Source organism: Callithrix jacchus, chromosome 15 (assembly GCF_049354715.1).
Source record: "Callithrix jacchus isolate 240 chromosome 15, calJac240_pri, whole genome shotgun sequence".
In the NCBI taxonomy this organism is placed as follows: Eukaryota; Metazoa; Chordata; class Mammalia; order Primates; family Cebidae; genus Callithrix; species Callithrix jacchus.
In genome coordinates, this window is record NC_133516.1 from 52,907,932 (window position 1) to 52,926,602 (window position 18,671).

The 18,671-nt window shown below is 40.6% G+C and overlaps 1 protein-coding gene and 1 pseudogene across 18 annotated transcripts in view; both read right to left on the reverse strand.

Moving 5' to 3' along the window:
* The window catches only part of FOXP1 (forkhead box P1), a 635,694-nt gene that overhangs the window by 166,589 nt on the left and 450,434 nt on the right, over nt 1–18,671 (reverse strand). For 4 of the 18 annotated variants that reach the window (XM_078351488.1, XM_078351485.1, XM_078351487.1 and 1 more), the window contains exon 1: nt 6,271–6,375. The exons of 8 other annotated variants lie outside the window; for them this stretch is intronic. Coding sequence is in view for 6 of the 10 variants with exons in the window: in XM_078351480.1 (XP_078207606.1) it covers nt 4,694–4,879 (186 nt within the window). In the remaining 4 variants the exon portion in view is untranslated. Of the gene's footprint in view, nt 1–4,693; nt 5,148–6,270; nt 6,376–18,671 lie in introns of those variants that run through there. 6 more of the 18 variants (XM_078351480.1, XM_035274624.3, XM_008982016.5 and 3 more) reach the window with 2 other exon arrangements.
* LOC144579561 (small nuclear ribonucleoprotein G pseudogene) lies at nt 14,728–15,197 on the reverse strand (annotated as a pseudogene).

Below are 18,671 nucleotides of genomic sequence, written 5' to 3' on the forward strand. Positions count from 1 at the left end.
AAAATAAGTCACATATATTAGAATATATTCAGTTAATCTAAGTCACACAAAAAGGTAACTTTGTAGTGAACTTTAAAAAGATTATATCTTATGGTGGCTACTGGTTACAGCAAAAGAAATACAGATTTGATTGGTTTGGTCGAGGAATTAGAAACACTTTCTTTAATACAGAATTTGAAAAAAAGAAACTGTGGTCATCTGACGCACACTTGTGCTCACAGAGTTGTGCGTGAAAAGTGACAATGATCTTTGGAACCTCCAGTAACCACAGTTTAGCATAAGGTGGAACTTGAGTCTCCAGGCATGAAGAAATAAGGATTCTCTGGGAATTTGGGGGAATTACTGACCTTGAGAAAATCACAGAAATTACAAAGAAATAGACATTTGCTTTCAAAAACAATAATATATTTCTACCGAAGCGGCATACACAGAGATTGAATGCACACCAATCATAGTGTCTGGATTTGAAGCCCAGTTCCACCATTTGCTAGCTGTGTGTCCTGAGACAAGTTACTTAACCTCCCAACAAGAATGGGAGGAACTAAAAGTACCTATGTGAAATTGATACATGTAAAGAGCATAGTGTAGAGCCTCACATTCGGTAAAGAACAAGTGATTTTGAAAAGTGCTGTATAACTATGGATTATGAAAGTAATAAGTTCATGGTAAAAGATATGAAACATGTAAACATGAATTGGGAGAATAATAGAAAAACAACAAATATGACACCGTCACCTACAATGACACATTTTAAGCATCTGGGGATATGATAGAAAAGAAATTTTCTTGGCCCGGCACAGTGGCTCATGCCTGTAATCCCAACATTTTGGGAGGCCAAGGCAGGTGGACTGCTTGAGTCCACGAGTTAGAGATCAGCCCAGGCAACACGGCAAAACTCATCTTTAACAAAAATGCAAAAATTAGCCAGGTGTGGTGGTGCACACCTGTAGTCCCAGCTACTTGGGAGGATGAGACACGAGAATCCCTTGAAACCATGTGGCATAGGCTGCAGTAAGCTAAGATCGTGCCACTGTACTCCACCCTGGGTAACAGAGCAAGACTCTGTCTCAAAAGACAAAAAAAAAGAGAAGAAAAACAAAGAGAAGAAATTATCTTAAGCAAAACTGGAATCATTCTGTATGGTCTTTAAAAAATTACCTTTTGAAATTAAAAGCACATTTTAACTGAAGATTTTTTTCAAATCAATTTCTATATTCAGGTTCTAACAAACAAACAGTATCAGGAGCCAAACAATCCAAACACCTACACCCTACTGTGGAGTTTTCAGGAAAAGCTTTCATAAAAGGACTCTGAACAGCAAATGGCACTTGCCTGATTTTTACAGTGTGCTTTAGAAACCTAGGAAGGCCCACGGCACTCCAGAATTGCAGAATCACACAGTCCCATACGAGGCTAACAGCATGTTTCAGTCCTTTTGCCCCCAAAGCATGTAACTACAGAGCAACCGCTGACTTAACTTTGCAGAGCCCATAAGCAGTACTGTATCTTTTTCTTCACAAAGAGCAAACTCACTTGATTTTTGTGGAAGTTAAATTGCCAATATCATATTGAGTTTAAGAGAAACGAAACAAAAATCAGAAGTTTCAGCCCATGCTGTATTGTTAAAAAAATACATCCTTTGACCCTAAATAGATTAAAATTGAGCACAATTAGTCTTCACCACCTCCTCCCTCCCACCACCACCACCATCACGCACTAGCTATATTTTCCAGGCCAGCTTCTTCATGGTAAAACACTTTCTCATGAGACTGCCTGTGGTCAAGGCTGACTGTGTCACAGGAAAAAATGCTTCTCATGATCTCCAGATCATAGCGCTTCCAGGTCTAGCCTGAGCATTAAATACAGACACACCCGGAAATTATAAACGATTTTAACAACCGGACATTTTCCCACCTCAAAAGTGGGATAATCTTTGCAGCCTACCTATGTCCCTGGGGTGTTCTGAGTATTACTAAGTTAGCATTAGTCAGGCACTTTGATTTCTACAGACAAAGGGCTCTGTATAAATGCAAAACATGATTATCCAACCCAACTGCCTTTTGGAGAGGACAACAGAGGCAGAAAGGCCACTGCTTCCACGGTTGTCTTCTCAAGAGCAAAGCCACCTCCCAGTTATCTTCAGGGCAATACTCGTGAAAGTTGTGCCGTAGCTGAGCCTCTGCTGCACCGTTCCCTTATATAGTCAATGAAGAGGGAATCCCTTCTGTGTGCATATTTTCAATTCACATTCCAACACAGTATAGGCAATGAAACAGATTTTCAGCTGCGATTTATGGGTCTTGATACAACTGGGCCAGGCAGTGTGCTAGAATCACCCATATCACTTCTTCAGGATGTGAAGAAGGAAGCCCCTAGAAAAAATCATGCTCCAGTATCTAAAGAATGTGCCAGTGTGCACACCTATATCAGTGAATGCCTACATATTAAGAATGTTGTCACAAAGCCATGCAAACCCCACCTGAGAACTAAAAGCTACATAAATTTTAAATCTAAATTTAATATAGATTTGAACCTTTCCCTTGGCCTCTGGAGGAATCAATTTGAGATAATGACGACCTTGAAGATAATGAAATAGGTTACATAATATTAAAGACTAGAAGATATTTATGAGGGACACCGACAAATAAGTAGACTCTTTGTATTACAGCACCTGCCTGACATCTTTAAAGAGAGGGGCAACATGCTGGCCTCTGATAAATTACATTGTACCCTAGCCACAGACTCTATGGTGTAATTTCCTTTAGCTGAACTCTTCAAGTTTAGCTCTAAACCTCACAATACAGCTTTTAACAAAACTGTAAGAGCCACTGGTTTGTCCAACGTTATTATTATTTAAACACACACATACACCACACAGTTGAGCTACTGAGGCCGGCAGTCCTAAGTGAACCGCCTAGAAAAAGCTAAACTAATGAACAAAGTAATCCTGGGAAATCCTGTCCCATAAAACCATTAGTTGCAATAGACTAATTCTCAATAAAAAGACTGGCAAATTCTCAGAAGGCAAAAAGCCTCCTGAGCCTTAAGGGTTAACTCACTTGCCTTAAAAAAAAAAGACACATATAATTTCCTTTTATCATAACACAATGCATTTATTATTTTCTGTATATCTGTTAAAGGGCATGGCTTTCAGAGTGGAAAACAAAACAGAACTTGGTCACATGTTTATTTGCTTCAGCTACTCCCTTCCCCTTCTGATAAATAATCAAACATGCCATCCAGAAAAAACAAAACCAGCGAGCTGGGAAATTTGATGGTCATCAAATAGACTGAGATACCAAGAAAAGCAGCCCACTGTTCCCACACTGAGTTTTCGGCCCCCACACCTACACTAACATCTGAGTAAATACCTTCAGTCACTCTTTCCATTTTCCCTGCAATTACTCCTACTGTTAAACAAATTGTCCTTAAGGCAGTCGCAAACATCTTATTTTTTCTTGCAAAAGAGAACAACTTCTGAACATTGGAAAAGACATCACAGCCATAGCAATACGCGCACACAACACACACACACACACACACACACACACACACACACACACACAAAAGCTCTTACTTATTTTATGTATTTAAATGTTTCTTCCACGAGAGGTTTGGACAACCCCAGAGCATATTTCTTTCTCTAATCTAATAGATGCTGTTTTAGACACTAAAATTTAAAAATATTTAGTCTGGGGACTAGCAAACAAGGTTCAGAGTAACAACAATTCTCTTAAGATCAAAAGAGCTAATTTTCCATTTCCTGTCTATTCCCTGACCAGTATATAGTTAAAAAAATATTAACACCTGGCTTACCAATTAAACTGAAGTTGGGGGTCAGGGAAGGGGGATGTGGAGGGAGGGGAGAGAGGCAAAAGGAGGGACTACAGACAGGAAAAGGTGGAACCTTTTTTAAAAATGTCAAACCATGTGTTTAAAAAGTAATTTCAACAGAAAGGACTAAGCCATTAGATCTCTCTTCTACTCAGAGCCAAGGGGCAGCTCAAGTCTGAGGGCTTTTCCTGCCATACTGATTATCCACAATGAAAATTTTTGTAAAGAGTCTTCCAACATCAAAGTTAACAACCGTCACAGAAAGTGAGGCAGGCTTTTCCTTTCCGTATGCAGCCCACTCTGTTTAAACAATAGTTATATGAATGAGATAATGACCGTGCGTGTTTCAGCAGTCTGACTTTTATTGGCATGAAATTGGTACAAATATTATCAAGACTGATTCACAAACGATGACGGCGTCGTGATGCAAACATCAGGGGACAATTCTGTAGATGCAGAATTACAAAGGCACCATCCCCACGTTCTCTTACTACTTGTGATAACAGGAAGAAAAAGAAGGCAACACGAAACAATGTCACAGTAAGCAGAGAGAGGTTCCCATCTACGTTCAGCCTGTAAAACATCCTGACACCACCCGGCTGCTTACTTAGCTGATTATATCCAAAGACATATTTGAAAGCAAGAGTGAATTAAACAAGGAGTGAGAAGGAACTGGTCCTCTAAAATCTCTAAAAAGAAAAAAGCCCCTGATGGAGAGAGGAGGGGAGGAGGAGGAAAAAAAGCAGTAAACAAGTTGGATCATCCTATTTCGCCCTTCAGAGAATGTCTGCACAAGAACGGATTCCTAGTTTAAAAGTTTAACCCAGCAAAAAATGTTTCTTTTTCTCTGGACACTTACAGAGAAAATGAAGAGTTTGGCGAAGGGAGCCCGTACTGTCTGCCTTTGGATTTCCGTCTTCTTGCTGTAGATGGGTTCTGGCTGTTTCTGCGAAGCGGGGGTTGCCGAGTGGTGAAAAAGATGTTTGAATAAACAGGAAGTACTGTGCGGCTGAAGCACACTCGAAGAGAAAACACACTGGAACATTGCCCTTTGTAGGCAACCTCAGGGAGGTTTGCCTCCACAGTAGCTGGCTGGGCTCTCACTAAATGACAAAGAAACCACAAGAATTCCTCAAGTAATTCTTCACTTTCAAAGTTGAAAGATCAGTTGGAGCTTGCAGGTAATTTTCAAAGTTGCATTTAGCACTTAAAGAAATCTATTAATGCCACACGTATCTAAACCGCTCCAGGTCTGCAAGCAGCGACACAGCACACGCAGTGCGCCCTGGCTAGACCAAGCCCTAGCCAAACACAGCTCATTCACGCAGACAAATACACACCAACAGGGTTTCGGGAAACCTGCTCTTGAGATATTTTTGTGGTGACATTTACATAGGCAGGATGCTTTAAAAAAAAAAAAGAAGAAGAAAATTCAGATTTTGCAGACTTTAGAGGATTTTTGTCACACGGATTTTTAAAGAACACATTGTCCCGCATTCCAGGGATGTACCCTGGATCTGGCTTTGACAGGCTGTCCTTTACATTTTCCTTCTCCACCATCTAGCAAACTACCTGTTTATCTCCAGATGCCTAGCCTGCCTACTGGAACACTCCTTAACCCACCCCAAAATGATTATTACAGTCCTGACGTCTGGCACCGGAGCAACTCAACAGAGACTGTAAAGAAAAGTAAACTGCTGAAGGCACAGCAAGTCAGCTTGAAAAACAGGAGGAAGAGTTGAACAGCCATATTCAATAACAAAAAAAAAGGAGGAAGAAAAGGAATCCTTCTCAAAATGTATTGCTCTTGTGGCAATGTTCTTCTGCCACGGAAGCTACTGATTTGTTATTTAGCGTGGAGTGTTGGACTGTCTGTCATCCAGGTGCTAATACTCGGCTAAAATAACTCATTGGGAGCTGTCAGTGGGATGTTTACATAGGCCCCAATCTTTTCTTCATAGAAGGAAATTTTTTACTGGAATTCATCTTCTTTTGATCTCACATTCAAAGCAACGGCAGCTTGATAGACATTCAAGTCTGAAAGCAAATCCAGACGCTGAAGATAAACCGCCAGAAAATGACAGGCAGAAGCATCTAAAGCTTATAAAAATGAAGAGAACAGCATGTCGCCTGAGTATTACAATAGCAGAAATCAAGAGACATATTAGGTGGAACTGATCAGTCACAAAAACAGTTCAAAAGGCAGATCATAGAAACAGAGGACTAGGCTAGAGGGAAAAAATGGGAAAGATCTGGTTTACTGCCTCACCTCCCTCCTGAGCCTCACAGTGCTTCCACGCCTGCTTTCTCCACTTTGGGGAGGGGTGGAGTATCCAATGCAAATGTTCCTCTCTAACTCAGCTGGTCCAGTTAGAGACCAGGAAATGATTTCCTAGCAATCCATTTTCAAGGGGCAGGAGAAAAAGGCACTCTTACCTTGCTCAGTGTCCAACACGCTGCATTTTATCACCATCCCCTGCAGCTGCACTGCGTTGCAGTATCAAAAGGCACACAGCCTGGGCGCCATGAAAGTGGGCGGTCAGGAAAAGCATCTCTCAAAGAAGAGCTATAAGTAGTTCGAGATGGGGCTAGAGAGCTCTAAGCAGTCCAGTTCCCTAAAATGGCTAGTTATGGAATGAACACAAATGTTCCAGCTTCAGTCACACAAATAGATGTGTTCTGTCCTACAGATATGTAACTGCTCAACACCTAGTCGCTTGTAAGCCAACTAGGGCAGTGCTGTAAAGGAATTATCGCAACTTTCTTAGAGACATGCAATTTTAAAAAAAAGCCTCTTATTTTCATTAAAGTCAGCGCATACAATGAAATAGTAATTCTCCTAACAGTTTTGTTCTTAAAGCTGTTTGTTAACAAACACTGAATATGAGCAGGCAGCATCAGGTTAGAGGGCAACAGAATTCCACATTATAATTTAGGCTGCGGTTATTCTTGATTGCAAGCACCCTCTGGGACTGCAAAGCAAGATCTTCTTTTGCAGCATGGTTGGATTTTTAAAATTAGTGCCCCTCCTTTTTTGCATAATAAACTAGCATTGAAATATGGATTTAAAAATGTACAACCCACTTTTTAAAAGCTGTAATTAGTTTAAGATTTGCCTTGTGCAAACGAGTCCTGGGTAACTAAGTTACAAATGCAAAAAAAACCCCACAAAAGACAAATAACACAAACAAACAAAGCCAAAACCCTATTAGATCCTAACAGTATTTTTTCAAGACACCTCTGCCATGCCTATACAGCTATCAGATGTGCCATGCCTATACAGCTATCAAGTTGATGATTTTCATTTGAACTGTATTAGTTCAATCCATCAAAGTTGCCATGGTTGTTCTCTAACCTTAAAAAAAAAAAAGCAAACAAACATAGTTGCTTTCAACACTCTTTCCAAACATCTCCCAACTAAATATTCCATGTTGCTGTAATTGTTAGATTTACCAAAAACACAGGGAGGTTTACTGTGAAAAGCGAAATGCAATTTCCCATATACATGATAAAATACGTTCTTCCTCTACACAGAATGCTGCCACCACCACTGAGATGCAAGGAGCAGCAACACTCCACGTCTCATGGCCATTAGAAGTCTTTTTTTAAAAATATGCCACATATAAAGACCTTCATTAGTATAATTAAATGACTGTTGGGTTTTTGTGATATAAACAACTTTTGATATGTCATTTAAAAACCTCATAATAACATCATTAAAGAGCCACCATTTTTAAAAGAGAAATTGTCTGCTCAGGGCCATGGAATAGTCGTCTAGCTCTGGGCCTCTTCCTCCTCTCCCTTTCAGACTTCTCCTGGACTTGAATGTCACCATAGACCTTGAATCCTTGAATGTGAAATGGCTTCACGCTAATTGCTCTAATTGCTTGAAGATGTGCAGGCAGGTGAAACCTGATCCCCGTGGCCATTGTAGAGACCAAGAAAAACACGGGAATGTTTACACAGTGGTTTGATTTTAATAGACAGAAGGGCTGAGTTTAAGACAGCAAAAACACAGCGAATAGGTGACCTCTTAATGTAGTCCTCCTCTAAAAAAAAAAAAAAAGACACACAACAAAATACAATTTCATGTTCTAAAAGGCAGCGTCCTAAATACCAAGGTTATTTGCTTGACTCTTGGAGTTGAGTACCCGTTACATTGCACCTGACATTTTATACACGAAACTCTACCCCGAATATGTGTGTGTGTGATTTTTTTTTTACTTTAAAACAAAAAAGCACTTTATGTGTCAGTCACCTTACAAACAGATTATGACTCTATGGTATTTCCTAGTAAGTGCATTCATTTAAATTTTAAATTAAATATTTTTCACTGCTATAATACTCCCTGTCCCTTAAAGGGGAAAGCTTGGGTGTCTCCTTGTTTATTTCTTTGCCTCTTCTGTCCCTACCCCCATTTATGGAATTCTTGACCCTTGTGCATTTCTTGATTGCAGTTGAAGTTGAGCCCACACCCTCTCACTCTGGTGCTTCAGACATTTGTCTAAATGCTTTCAGTATCTTGTTTCTTCGTTGCTGTGTGGGACTGTGGTCTGCTTCCACCTAGACAGACCAAGGTGGCCATCAGGGTGGCCAAAATAGTTATCCAAAAACACTGGCTGTTCTCCTTGATATTTTAATGATTTGGAATGAACACTGAGGTCTGAGGTTTAACGATAACTCTCCAGGGCCCTCTCTTAACAGGGCACAAATGTAACCAAGGATGGACAAGAAACACATGATAGCAAGGCCAAGACAAAAATACAGCAGCGCCTACAAGGTATCATTAACAAAAGGAACCCACAAAAGTGACGGGAAGTGTTAGGTATTGAGACAGATAGGCAGGTAGGCAGGTAGGTAGACAGATAGATAGCTCAAGGATCCAAATGTATGGGAGCATTTCATGTAGAGCCAAGGAAATACTGCTAAACAGAAAAGGAATGAGACATATACTACAGTAGGAAAAATACCGCCAAACAATGGAATTATTTTAAGGTTAAGCTGGGCAACTAAAGCCAATGATACACCTTGTAAATGAGAACAGAGAAGCAGGAAATACCCCATACAGCAGGGAGTACTGTCTAACTGCTGCTCTGCCTGTATATTAACTTCCGATGATGAAATACAAAAAGCAGCAGAAAGGGGAAAAAAGTCCTCTTAAGGCTATGAAAACTTTACTTATATAAACTAAGTAATAAATATAGGTGCTTCCTTTCCTGGACTATTTGTCCTCCCCAAGACATTGAAAGAGAAAATAATAAAACAAAAATAACTGCATAGAATATCCCTTTGAATACAGCCACCTCACACACATCTACAGACATTCCTACCTTGTTCTCAAAGTTATAATCCCTGGTCGGGCATGGTAGCTCACACCTATAATCCCAGCACTTTGGGAGGCTGAGACGGGTGGATCACAAGGTCAAGAGATCAAGACCATCCTGGCCAACATGGTAAAGTCCCATCTCTACTGAAAATACAAAAATCAGCTGGGCGTGGTGGTGCACACCTGTAATTTCAGCTGCTCAGGAGGCTGATGCAGGAGAATCGCTTGAACTCAGGAGGCAGAGGTTGCAGTGAGCCAAGATTGCACCACTGCACTCCAGCCTGGCGACAGAGCAAGACTCTGTCTCAAAAAAAAAAAAAGAAAAGTAATAATCCCCTATTAAGAAGAAATGCCCTCCCCTCTGAAAAAGGAGGGGAGATCAGTATACATTTGTACATTTAAAGATTAAGTATAAACCAGTCCAAGCCAGTGAGAGGAACACAGAAGAAAAAAGTAAACAGGCCCCTACCCGCTACTCCCAAAATAGTTCCCCTTTGAAAGTTCTAAGTGGTGAGTGCCTGGTACCGAGGGCTGCCCTGTTCCTTGGAGGGGTCAGCAAAGCTATGCTAAACTGACAGGTTCAGTTTACAGCAGGCCAGAACTTTGTTTGGATATACTGGCCTTGTTCACCGCCAGCTTAACAACAGATGGCTAGAAAACTTTCATTATGTTGCACAGGACTGAACTGCAAACAACCCAGAAAACTGTGAAAAGTTTAACTCCCTCTGAACCAATGTGCCAAACCAGGGCCTGCCCAGAGCCAGTGAACCAGCTTAGGGCCAAGGGGGCTGTGGAAGTGATGGTTAAAATAACGCTGCCCAAGTCAAGTCAAGGCACCTTTCCAGGCTCCAAAACAGCAGCGACCCACCCAAATATCTATTTAACTCTTCAAAGGCCAGGCCATATAAGGAGTTGCATTGACTATGCCTTCTTTACTTTTCCAAAATGTACTATCAGAATTTCCCTCCCTTTGGAGAAAGAAAATCTTCCTCCAGACAATTCCCAATCCCCAAGCTGCCGTCCTGCCTTCCCTTCTCCTGGAAGTTGGGAGCACAGGACCAAATAGTCTCACCCTAACACCCAGAGTTAAATATGATTTATCTAAATCTGTTTATAATTTAAATATTCATTAAATAGATTCAATCACATGAACCCTAATATCTCCTAATGCTCTGAGACAGGTTATAAATGCACCTTCGAAGGTTTAATTCAATTGGCAATCTGAGAAGCCTTATCACTGGAAATGTGTTATTTTCGTATTATTCAAGAAATGAACAAATGTGTTTTCCACAAATGTATTTTAGAAGCTACCCTTTCCTGTTATTGAAAGAAAATTGTGTTTATTACTCCTTTAGCATAGTGTAAACTCATAAACGTCAACAGAGAGTACAAGGAAAACTGTCAACTAAATATTGTTTCCTTCATGAGCTGTTCTTCCAAGTCAATTACGCCTTTCAACTTCTGGGGCATTGTATGATAAACTGGCAGTAAAAATCATTCACATTAATATACCATGGTGCCTTGCCTGCAAAAGGTAATTAAAGAAGTAAATGACTCATAAGAATAGACATATTAGCTGCAAAATGAAAGGCAACTGAGCTGCCACATAAAAATATGTACCATTAAGATACTGCATTTTCATATTCCTGTAATCAGCTTCAGTAGACTAATGCTTATTTAATCCAGTTCTCTGCTAAGTCCATCAACAACTGTTTTTTGCTGTTTTCTCCTTGACTGAACATTATGAGAGCAGGTTTAGAATAAATACTGCAATGAGATTTTTGCATACTCAATTGAAGAACAGGTTTTTACATTTTAAAATCTATTTTTCTTTCTCTGAGAAATACAACATAAAAAAAGATTACTGGTGGAAAAAATTATATATGTATATTGCTAGTAGACATGTCCCTTTAAATGGCAGAACATTTCAGCGAAATATTTGTTTCCATATTCACTATTTCTGACCTGTACCACTATCAGCATAAGGGTGTCATGCCTCCACTTGCCAGATCTCAGCTTCCTTTATGAAGCACTCCCTTTTGTTAATAATGTCTTCCATTAGCATTAGCGGGATGAGGGCAATTTATCCTTTGGCAGGGATGGAAGGAGAAGGCAAGAAATGAGGAGGGGGGTTAGCGTGTGGGGGGTGGGAGAGTATCTCAGACATGCCTAGCGGCCTCTGAGTCCTTTTCCTTCCAGGGTGTTAGCTACCTGACTGGATAAACCCTGCTCAAAGAGAAATGAATTGACCCTCAAAATAACTGCTCTATTTTCCAATCTCTGGCTTTCAAACTGACATTTTGCTCACTTCTCCATATCCCTTCATATTTCAGCACATCCTCGCCAGCCCAGCCAAGCCACAGCAAAACATCCTCCACACGGTCTGAGAATTTTCACTCCACCTGCTCACTTCTCTGCTGCGGGAACCTTGATCTTAACCGGTGAGATGGGTCCAGCATTTGTACTGTTAATATTTTGGGGAACGTTAGATGCATGAAGTTTCCTGGAGGTGGGAGAAATGCCTGTTCTGACCGTGGTAAGCAGGGTTCTTTGTTGATAACTGATGCAGTCTAAAGCTTGTGTCGTTTCAGTTTGGGAGTTACAGCTTTCCGAACTCTTGCAGCTCCCCCGATGTCCAACGTCAGCAGTGAAATCAGCCTAGGATATCTGGTCTTCTATCATGTTTGTCAACAAGTCCCCAGCCTTCGATAATATCTGAATACATCTGGATGGTGCTCACTAACTTAAAAAAAAAAAACCCAAAATACAATTCTATCTAGTTTTTTGTTTTTTTTGGTGCAAGACCATGGGCTTTCAATAAAGGTAAAGTTCTAGATTTCGATACAAGTTGTGCCTTCTCCCCTTCCCTCCCCCTCTGAATATATAAATCTCTTTGGCTTTAAAACTAATGAGCAGCCAGCCAGGCCCTCAAGGACAGTGCAGGATGTGAGGGTGGCCCTACAAGGACCCTCCAAGATTTATGTATCTTTTCGCAGGTCTTGGAACTATGGAGAGCCTCCCAGATTTAGGCTGGAGCTCTCCTTGTAATGTATTATTGCCTCAGTGTTCGAGCACACACCACATGGAACCACAACTAACGAGCTCTAGTCCTTTTTCTAATTAAGGAACAAAGGTTCCTGTGTGCACAGAATGGTGATGCTGTCTGGAGAACACACGAGGAGGAAGAAGCGAATGCTTCTAATTGCCTCAAAATGGGATTTTTAATATTTAGGAACATAATGGGATCGGGAAATAAGAACATTTCCAACATCCTTTACAAATAAGCCTTTACAAAATATTGTTAGCTGTTAATAATACATCATTATCAAAAATGGAAACTCATGAATACAGTGCGTGTAACCTTTGTATGCATGTGAATTAACCTATATGTACGAATACAATGATACATGAATTAGTTTTTAAAAATACATTAAAAAAAATAAAAGGCCCTCCTCTGAAAAAGAAAGGCAAGAAGGCAGCTCCTCTGAGCCTGATATTCCTCAGACCTTAGCAGATTAGGATTCAAACGTGTAATTAAGAAAGATAACCCCAGTTTTTATAGTAATTAGGGGCTGTGGGAAATAGGATACTATCTCTCAAAAGTGTTACAAATATACCACACTTCTAAATAACCTGCAATGCTTGGAAAGTATACTCACTACCAAGGGCAAAGCTGCTATGCAGTGAGGCAACAGTAAATGACAGACTGGCGTTCAAGTCCATTAGCTGCTATGTGATAGGAGCACATTCACTGGCACGCGACCTGTGAAAAATCTTAGATCTCTTTAAATCTTTGAATTGGATTACTGCATTAATTCTTAAGAACTGCAATCCTTCAACCAAGTCAAATTACCCTCATTAACAGTGGAAAAACTGCCTCTGCAATAAGTTTTTTAAAAAAAGATATTTATTACCTATAATCACTTTCACATACTTCACCCAGAAATATGATGAACTAATGCCAACAACTCTGAAAATGGCACCCTGGTTTCGCATATTAATTTGGGTTAAAATAAAAATACAAATGCAAGTATTTGCAGGCTATTTAAACATTTTTTTCATGTCTATAGGAAAGTTTCTTTTATGATTACAACCCTCAGATAAGAAGCAAACAGCTCCATTTTACAGGAGGGGAAATTGGGGCATACATAGAGAGACGGAGCCAGGTGTCTAAGCCTGGCCGGGCTAATTAGGGTAACGCAGAGAGTCGCCTGGTCCTCTGTTCTGGGCTCACGCTGTCAGAATTAAATCAGAAATTCAGACTCATAATGGCACCATAATACAATGCACTGACTTCTCTAAATCAAACTCAGTGAATTAAAAGGCAGGCAAAATAAATAAGACAGGAACGCAGCTTTAAGTGTAGAAATGATAACTGCAGTAAATACTACAACAGAAGCTGCCTCAATTCTTCCATCACCACATTTGCTATTACTTTTTAACCTGCCTTGAAAATTCATTGAATTTAGAGTGATTTTTTTTTTTAAAAAAAGAAATGTTAATTGATCTACTCTGCCCTTGTTACTCCCTAAAATTGGTCTCATCTGAAATGTGATGACAGCTTGACCGACTTTGAACAACTTTGGATATTTTATGGGAAATGAACTCTTTGAAGCCCCAATGACTTCTGTTCCTCGGCTCTAAGAATGGTTACTGCTTTGGTTCTATGAATTCCCAGCACAAGCCAGGGCAGGAGAGTCTTCACCCCAGTGAAGCCAACCAAGTGGAGACAGGGTTGAGCACAGGCAAGCCAGTCTCCATTTACTGAAACAGACTTTTTTTTTTTTTTTTTTGAGACAGTCTTGCTCTGTTACCCAGGCTAGAGTGCAGTGGTGTGATCTCAGCTCACCGCAACCTCCGCCTCCTGGATTCAAGCAATTCTCCTGCCTCAACCTCCTGAGTAGCTGGGATTACAGGCTCCCACCACCATGGCCAGCTAATTTTTGTTTGTTTTGAAATAGTCTTGTTCTGTGGCCACGCACCAGGCTGGAGTGCAGTGGTGCAATCTTGGCTCACAGCAACCTCCACCTCCTGGGTTCAGGCAATTCTCCTGCCTCAGCCTCCCGAGCAGCTGGGACTACAGGCACATGCCACCATGCCCAGCTCATTTTTGTATTTTAGTAGAGATGGGGGGTTTTACTATGTTGACCAGGATGGTCTTGATATCTCCTGATCTCGTGATCTGCCCGCCTCAACCTCCCAAAGTGCTGGGATTATAGGCGTGAGCCACCGCACCTGGCCAACAGACTCTGTTTATATTATGTGTTCAAGAATGGGAAAAAGTGAACAGGTAGAAGTTGCTTTCCAGACCTGATATTAATCTATACTTCTCAACAGCCACAATAAAATGCTAACTGGAGTTTATAATAAAACCCAGGGGCACTACAAGTTTCCCAAGTACTCAACAGTAGTTGTATGCAAAATCTGTTTATTTCAATTTAAAGATTTTAAACAAAGTAGTGCTTAATATATGACAATAAAAACGAATTAAATAGAATATCATCTCCATTGATCCCAAAGTCTACTTAACTTTTCTTTTTACTATTACAAAAGTTTATTTAACAAAAAGTCTAATATGAAAATGTACATGAACTAATTTTTACGTCATAGTAAAACAGGCCCTAAGGAGAGAGGACATGGGTTTCTCCGCTGAACAGCCATTATTTATACTCGTTCCAAGGCTTATAACATGATGATACTATTTCCTCATATTACCTCCATTCCAATACTGTTCTGTTGCCCACTAGTCGCCATCTCTACACATTCATCTATCACAAGATTCATAAAGGGATCAAATCCTGCAGTATTCCTTGGACATGTCTGCCACCATTTAATTTCAGTGATAACTTCTTGTCCATAAATTTTTTTAACTTGGGAGGGTGAGCTTTGCTCATGATGGTTACTCTGTAGGCACACAGAGGCCTTGGAATGGAATGCCTACTGTAACTTTTTTAAAGGTTGAGGATCCCTTATGCAAAATGATAGGGATCAGAAGTGTTTTGGATCTCAGATTTTTTAGGACCTTGGAAGGTATCTCAGAGATGGGACCCAAGTCTCACCATGACATCCATTTATGTTTCGTATACACCTTATATACACAAAGCCTGAAGATAATCTGATATGAGAATTTTGATAATTTTGTGCATGAAACTAAGGTTTGACTGCATTTTGACTGAGACTCATCACATGAGGTCAGCCGTGGAATTTTTTGCTTGTAGCGTCATGTTGGCACTCATCAAGTTTCAGATTTTGAAGTACATCCGGTTTTGGATCTTCCTGTTAGGGATTTCAACTTGTAACTTCCAAAAGCTCTGTTGATGAGCTGTAAGATGAGCATTTCAATTCCACATCAGATTTGTAGTCATAGTTAATACAGTCTATTATTAGTGAAAATAGCTTTTACCAATCTCACTTTGTGTCAGGATTCACTATCCTTCCAATGACCTTTCAAGGTGGGAATTATCATGCTTATTTTATAGGGAAGGAAAACAAGGCTCAGGGTGGTTGACTATCTTACCCAATGTCATATAGCTTCTAAGTATTCAAATACTATGACTGTCTAGAGGAGAAGGTGAAGCTTAGGGGAAAATCAGAGAGGAACTTTTCAAAAGAGGACTATCAGAAAAGAGAGGCATCTGTCTTGGGACATTAAAAATCTGTCAAGAAGCCAGGCATGGTGGCATGCACCTGTAGTCCTAGCTATTCAGGAGGCCACGGTGGGAAGATCTCTTCAGTTCAGAAGTTTGAGGCCAGCCTAGGCAACATAGTAAGACTTGGTCTCCAAGAAAAATAAAATTGCCAAGAAACTGTGATCCAAACACCAGACTATCCATGACTTGGAAGACCCATTGCACACCTCCTTCCCAGTGACACTGCATATTCTGAAGGACAATACAAAAATTACTCTTCTTTGGCTCTACCATTTGTCAAGTCCCCTCCCCTACTTTTAAGAGCTTTGTGACTGTCAATCAGGTACTTTTCAAACAATAAATGCTTTAGCAGTGACCACATAATTAACTTGGTTTCACTACCCAGGCAACCTTTCCAAACAAATGTTAAAGTTAACTATTCTACAGGCACCAGAACATTAGCTTCTATTTACACAACAATTAAACACATAATTTTTGGTGTCTACTTTGTACTACGCACTGTCTAGGCACTGGGCTTAGGAGGGGAGAACAAGACAGACCTGGCCCTTCTCTTTCTGATACTGCAGTCTACTGGGAGATCGAGTAAGACACCAGCAATCAACAAATCCCGAAATAATTAGAGATCCACCATGAAGGAAGCCTCAGAGAGAGGCTTTACTAAAAAACAACTTCACTTCTCACTTTTAACCTACTCTAGGTAAGTCCATCGAGGAATTCATCCACGAAGAGGTGATATTTAATATGAAACCCACAAGTAAAGAAGAAATCAAACAGCCAAGGAGCAGAAAGAAGGCTCAAGAAGCTGGAGCACAGAGGCTGAAAGCATGAAACAGAGCTTAAGAAATTAACTTACTGAATCGTTAGTGAGATAGAACTGTGTTGCTCAACTAATCCTATGTCTACTTCATTCTTCTTCAACCCTTTTAAGGTAAACACAAGTATACAGATTACAAATATGTTTTTAATCAAATGACTTAATAAGTACAAAATGAGTCATGCTGGCCAAAAACAAAACAAAACAAAAAACCGTGAAAACATTAAGGAATTGATGTAATTACCACAGAAAACAAATACCTTGGAGTTGGCCCTGTACCATTTTTAATGCTGCAATGTTATGTGGTAGGCAGAATTCTCAGGTGACTCTTACATTCCTACACCTGGTATAACTCACCCCTTCCAGAGAGTCAATCATGCACTAATCCGGGTGCTATGTGAAGGGATTTTTGCAGATGTAACTAAGGTCCCAAATCAGCTGACCTGAAGAAAGGGAGATATGTGAGTGGGCATGATGGAATCATTGAAGTTTAGAGCTCAGAGACGGAGGAAGTCAGAGATTATGAAGCACAAGAAAGATGGATGTGCCCCCACTGGCTTCATGATGGAAGAAACCATGCGACAGGAAATGTGGGTAGACTAAATGCCGAGAGCAGCTGCAAGCTGACAGCCAGTAAGGAAGCAGGAACTTCAGTCCCACAGCCAAAAGGAACAGATTCTACCAACAACCTGGATGAGCTTAGGGGCAGATTCTTATCCAGATCCTCTCAACAGGGAAAGGAATCAGTGCAGCTACCACCTGCATTGCAGCCTCCCTACTGTCTGAGCAGAGATGCCAGTAACCCTGCACCTGGACGTCTGACCTACAGAGCTGTGAGCTAATCAGGAGATGTTTAAACTGCTAAATTTGTGGCAATTTGTTATGCAGCAACAAAAACTAACACTTGCGGAAAAAGAGATTAAATCACACTGCCTGCATCTAAGGTTTATGAGAGTTTCTCTTACTCAGTGAATAAGAACCCAGATGGGAGGGAGGCGGGAAGAGAGATAAGGGGGCAGGAAAGAAAGGGCAGGGCAGGGCAGGGCTTGCATTCTAGTCCCACTCGGAACAACATGGTGACCCAGGGCAGCTCAGTCACCTCTCCTCTCTGGGCCTCACTTTCCTCATCTGCAAAAGGTTGGCAGTAATAATAGGTGGTGGTGAGGGACGTCTTGGGAAAACACTAAGTGAAAACAGTTTGAAAGTTGTAAAGCACGATCCAAGTTATTTTATATTCTTTCCTGGACCATTTTTCTTTTTAGCTTCCTTTTCTAATTATTTCAATTATTTACTCTAATAATGATCATGACACAAATATGGAATTATGCTTGGCTGGAAGAGAGAAGCAGCATTCTAAGCGATTGTGGATCTTCTTGGCAGCCCACGCAAAGCGTGTGGGAATACCTTCCTGGGAAAAAGAGAAAGGAGGTCAGCATGTGGTCCCTCGTGAGGAAAACCCTGTCTCTCATCTTCCTTCCCCTCTTTGTTGCACAGTCTTCTGGAAGATGAGGGCAGAGGCCTCGGTCCGAACCCTAGCTTCACTCCTGACCTTAGACAAGTGATGAAGCCACACTGCACCCAGTTTTCTCACATGTAAAATGGAAATAATAATGATACCACCTCCTAAGGCTGTTGTGAGGAGTAACCTATTTAAAATAAATAAATTAGGCTGGGCACAGTGGCTCACATATGTAATTCCAGCGCTTTGGGAGGCTGAGGCAGGAGGATCGCTTGAGCCCAGGAGTTAGAGACTACCCTGGGCAACACTGCAAGATCTCGTCTCTACAAAAATTAAAATAAAATGCATAAAGTACACATTAAGACAGTGTCCAGCACTTTATAAGCACCATATAAGCGTTACAATGATTACTTTTACCACTGCTATGAATAGGAGCTGATTTTTATTTTCTAGAAAATCTGTTGTCCCTCCAAGGGAATTTGGAAGATGGGGCTAAGTAAACATGTAAAAGTATGTTTATAATAAGGCTTTTACTAACACCTTTTCACAGTGCACTATAAAACCCATCTAACCTCCAATGAAAAAGAA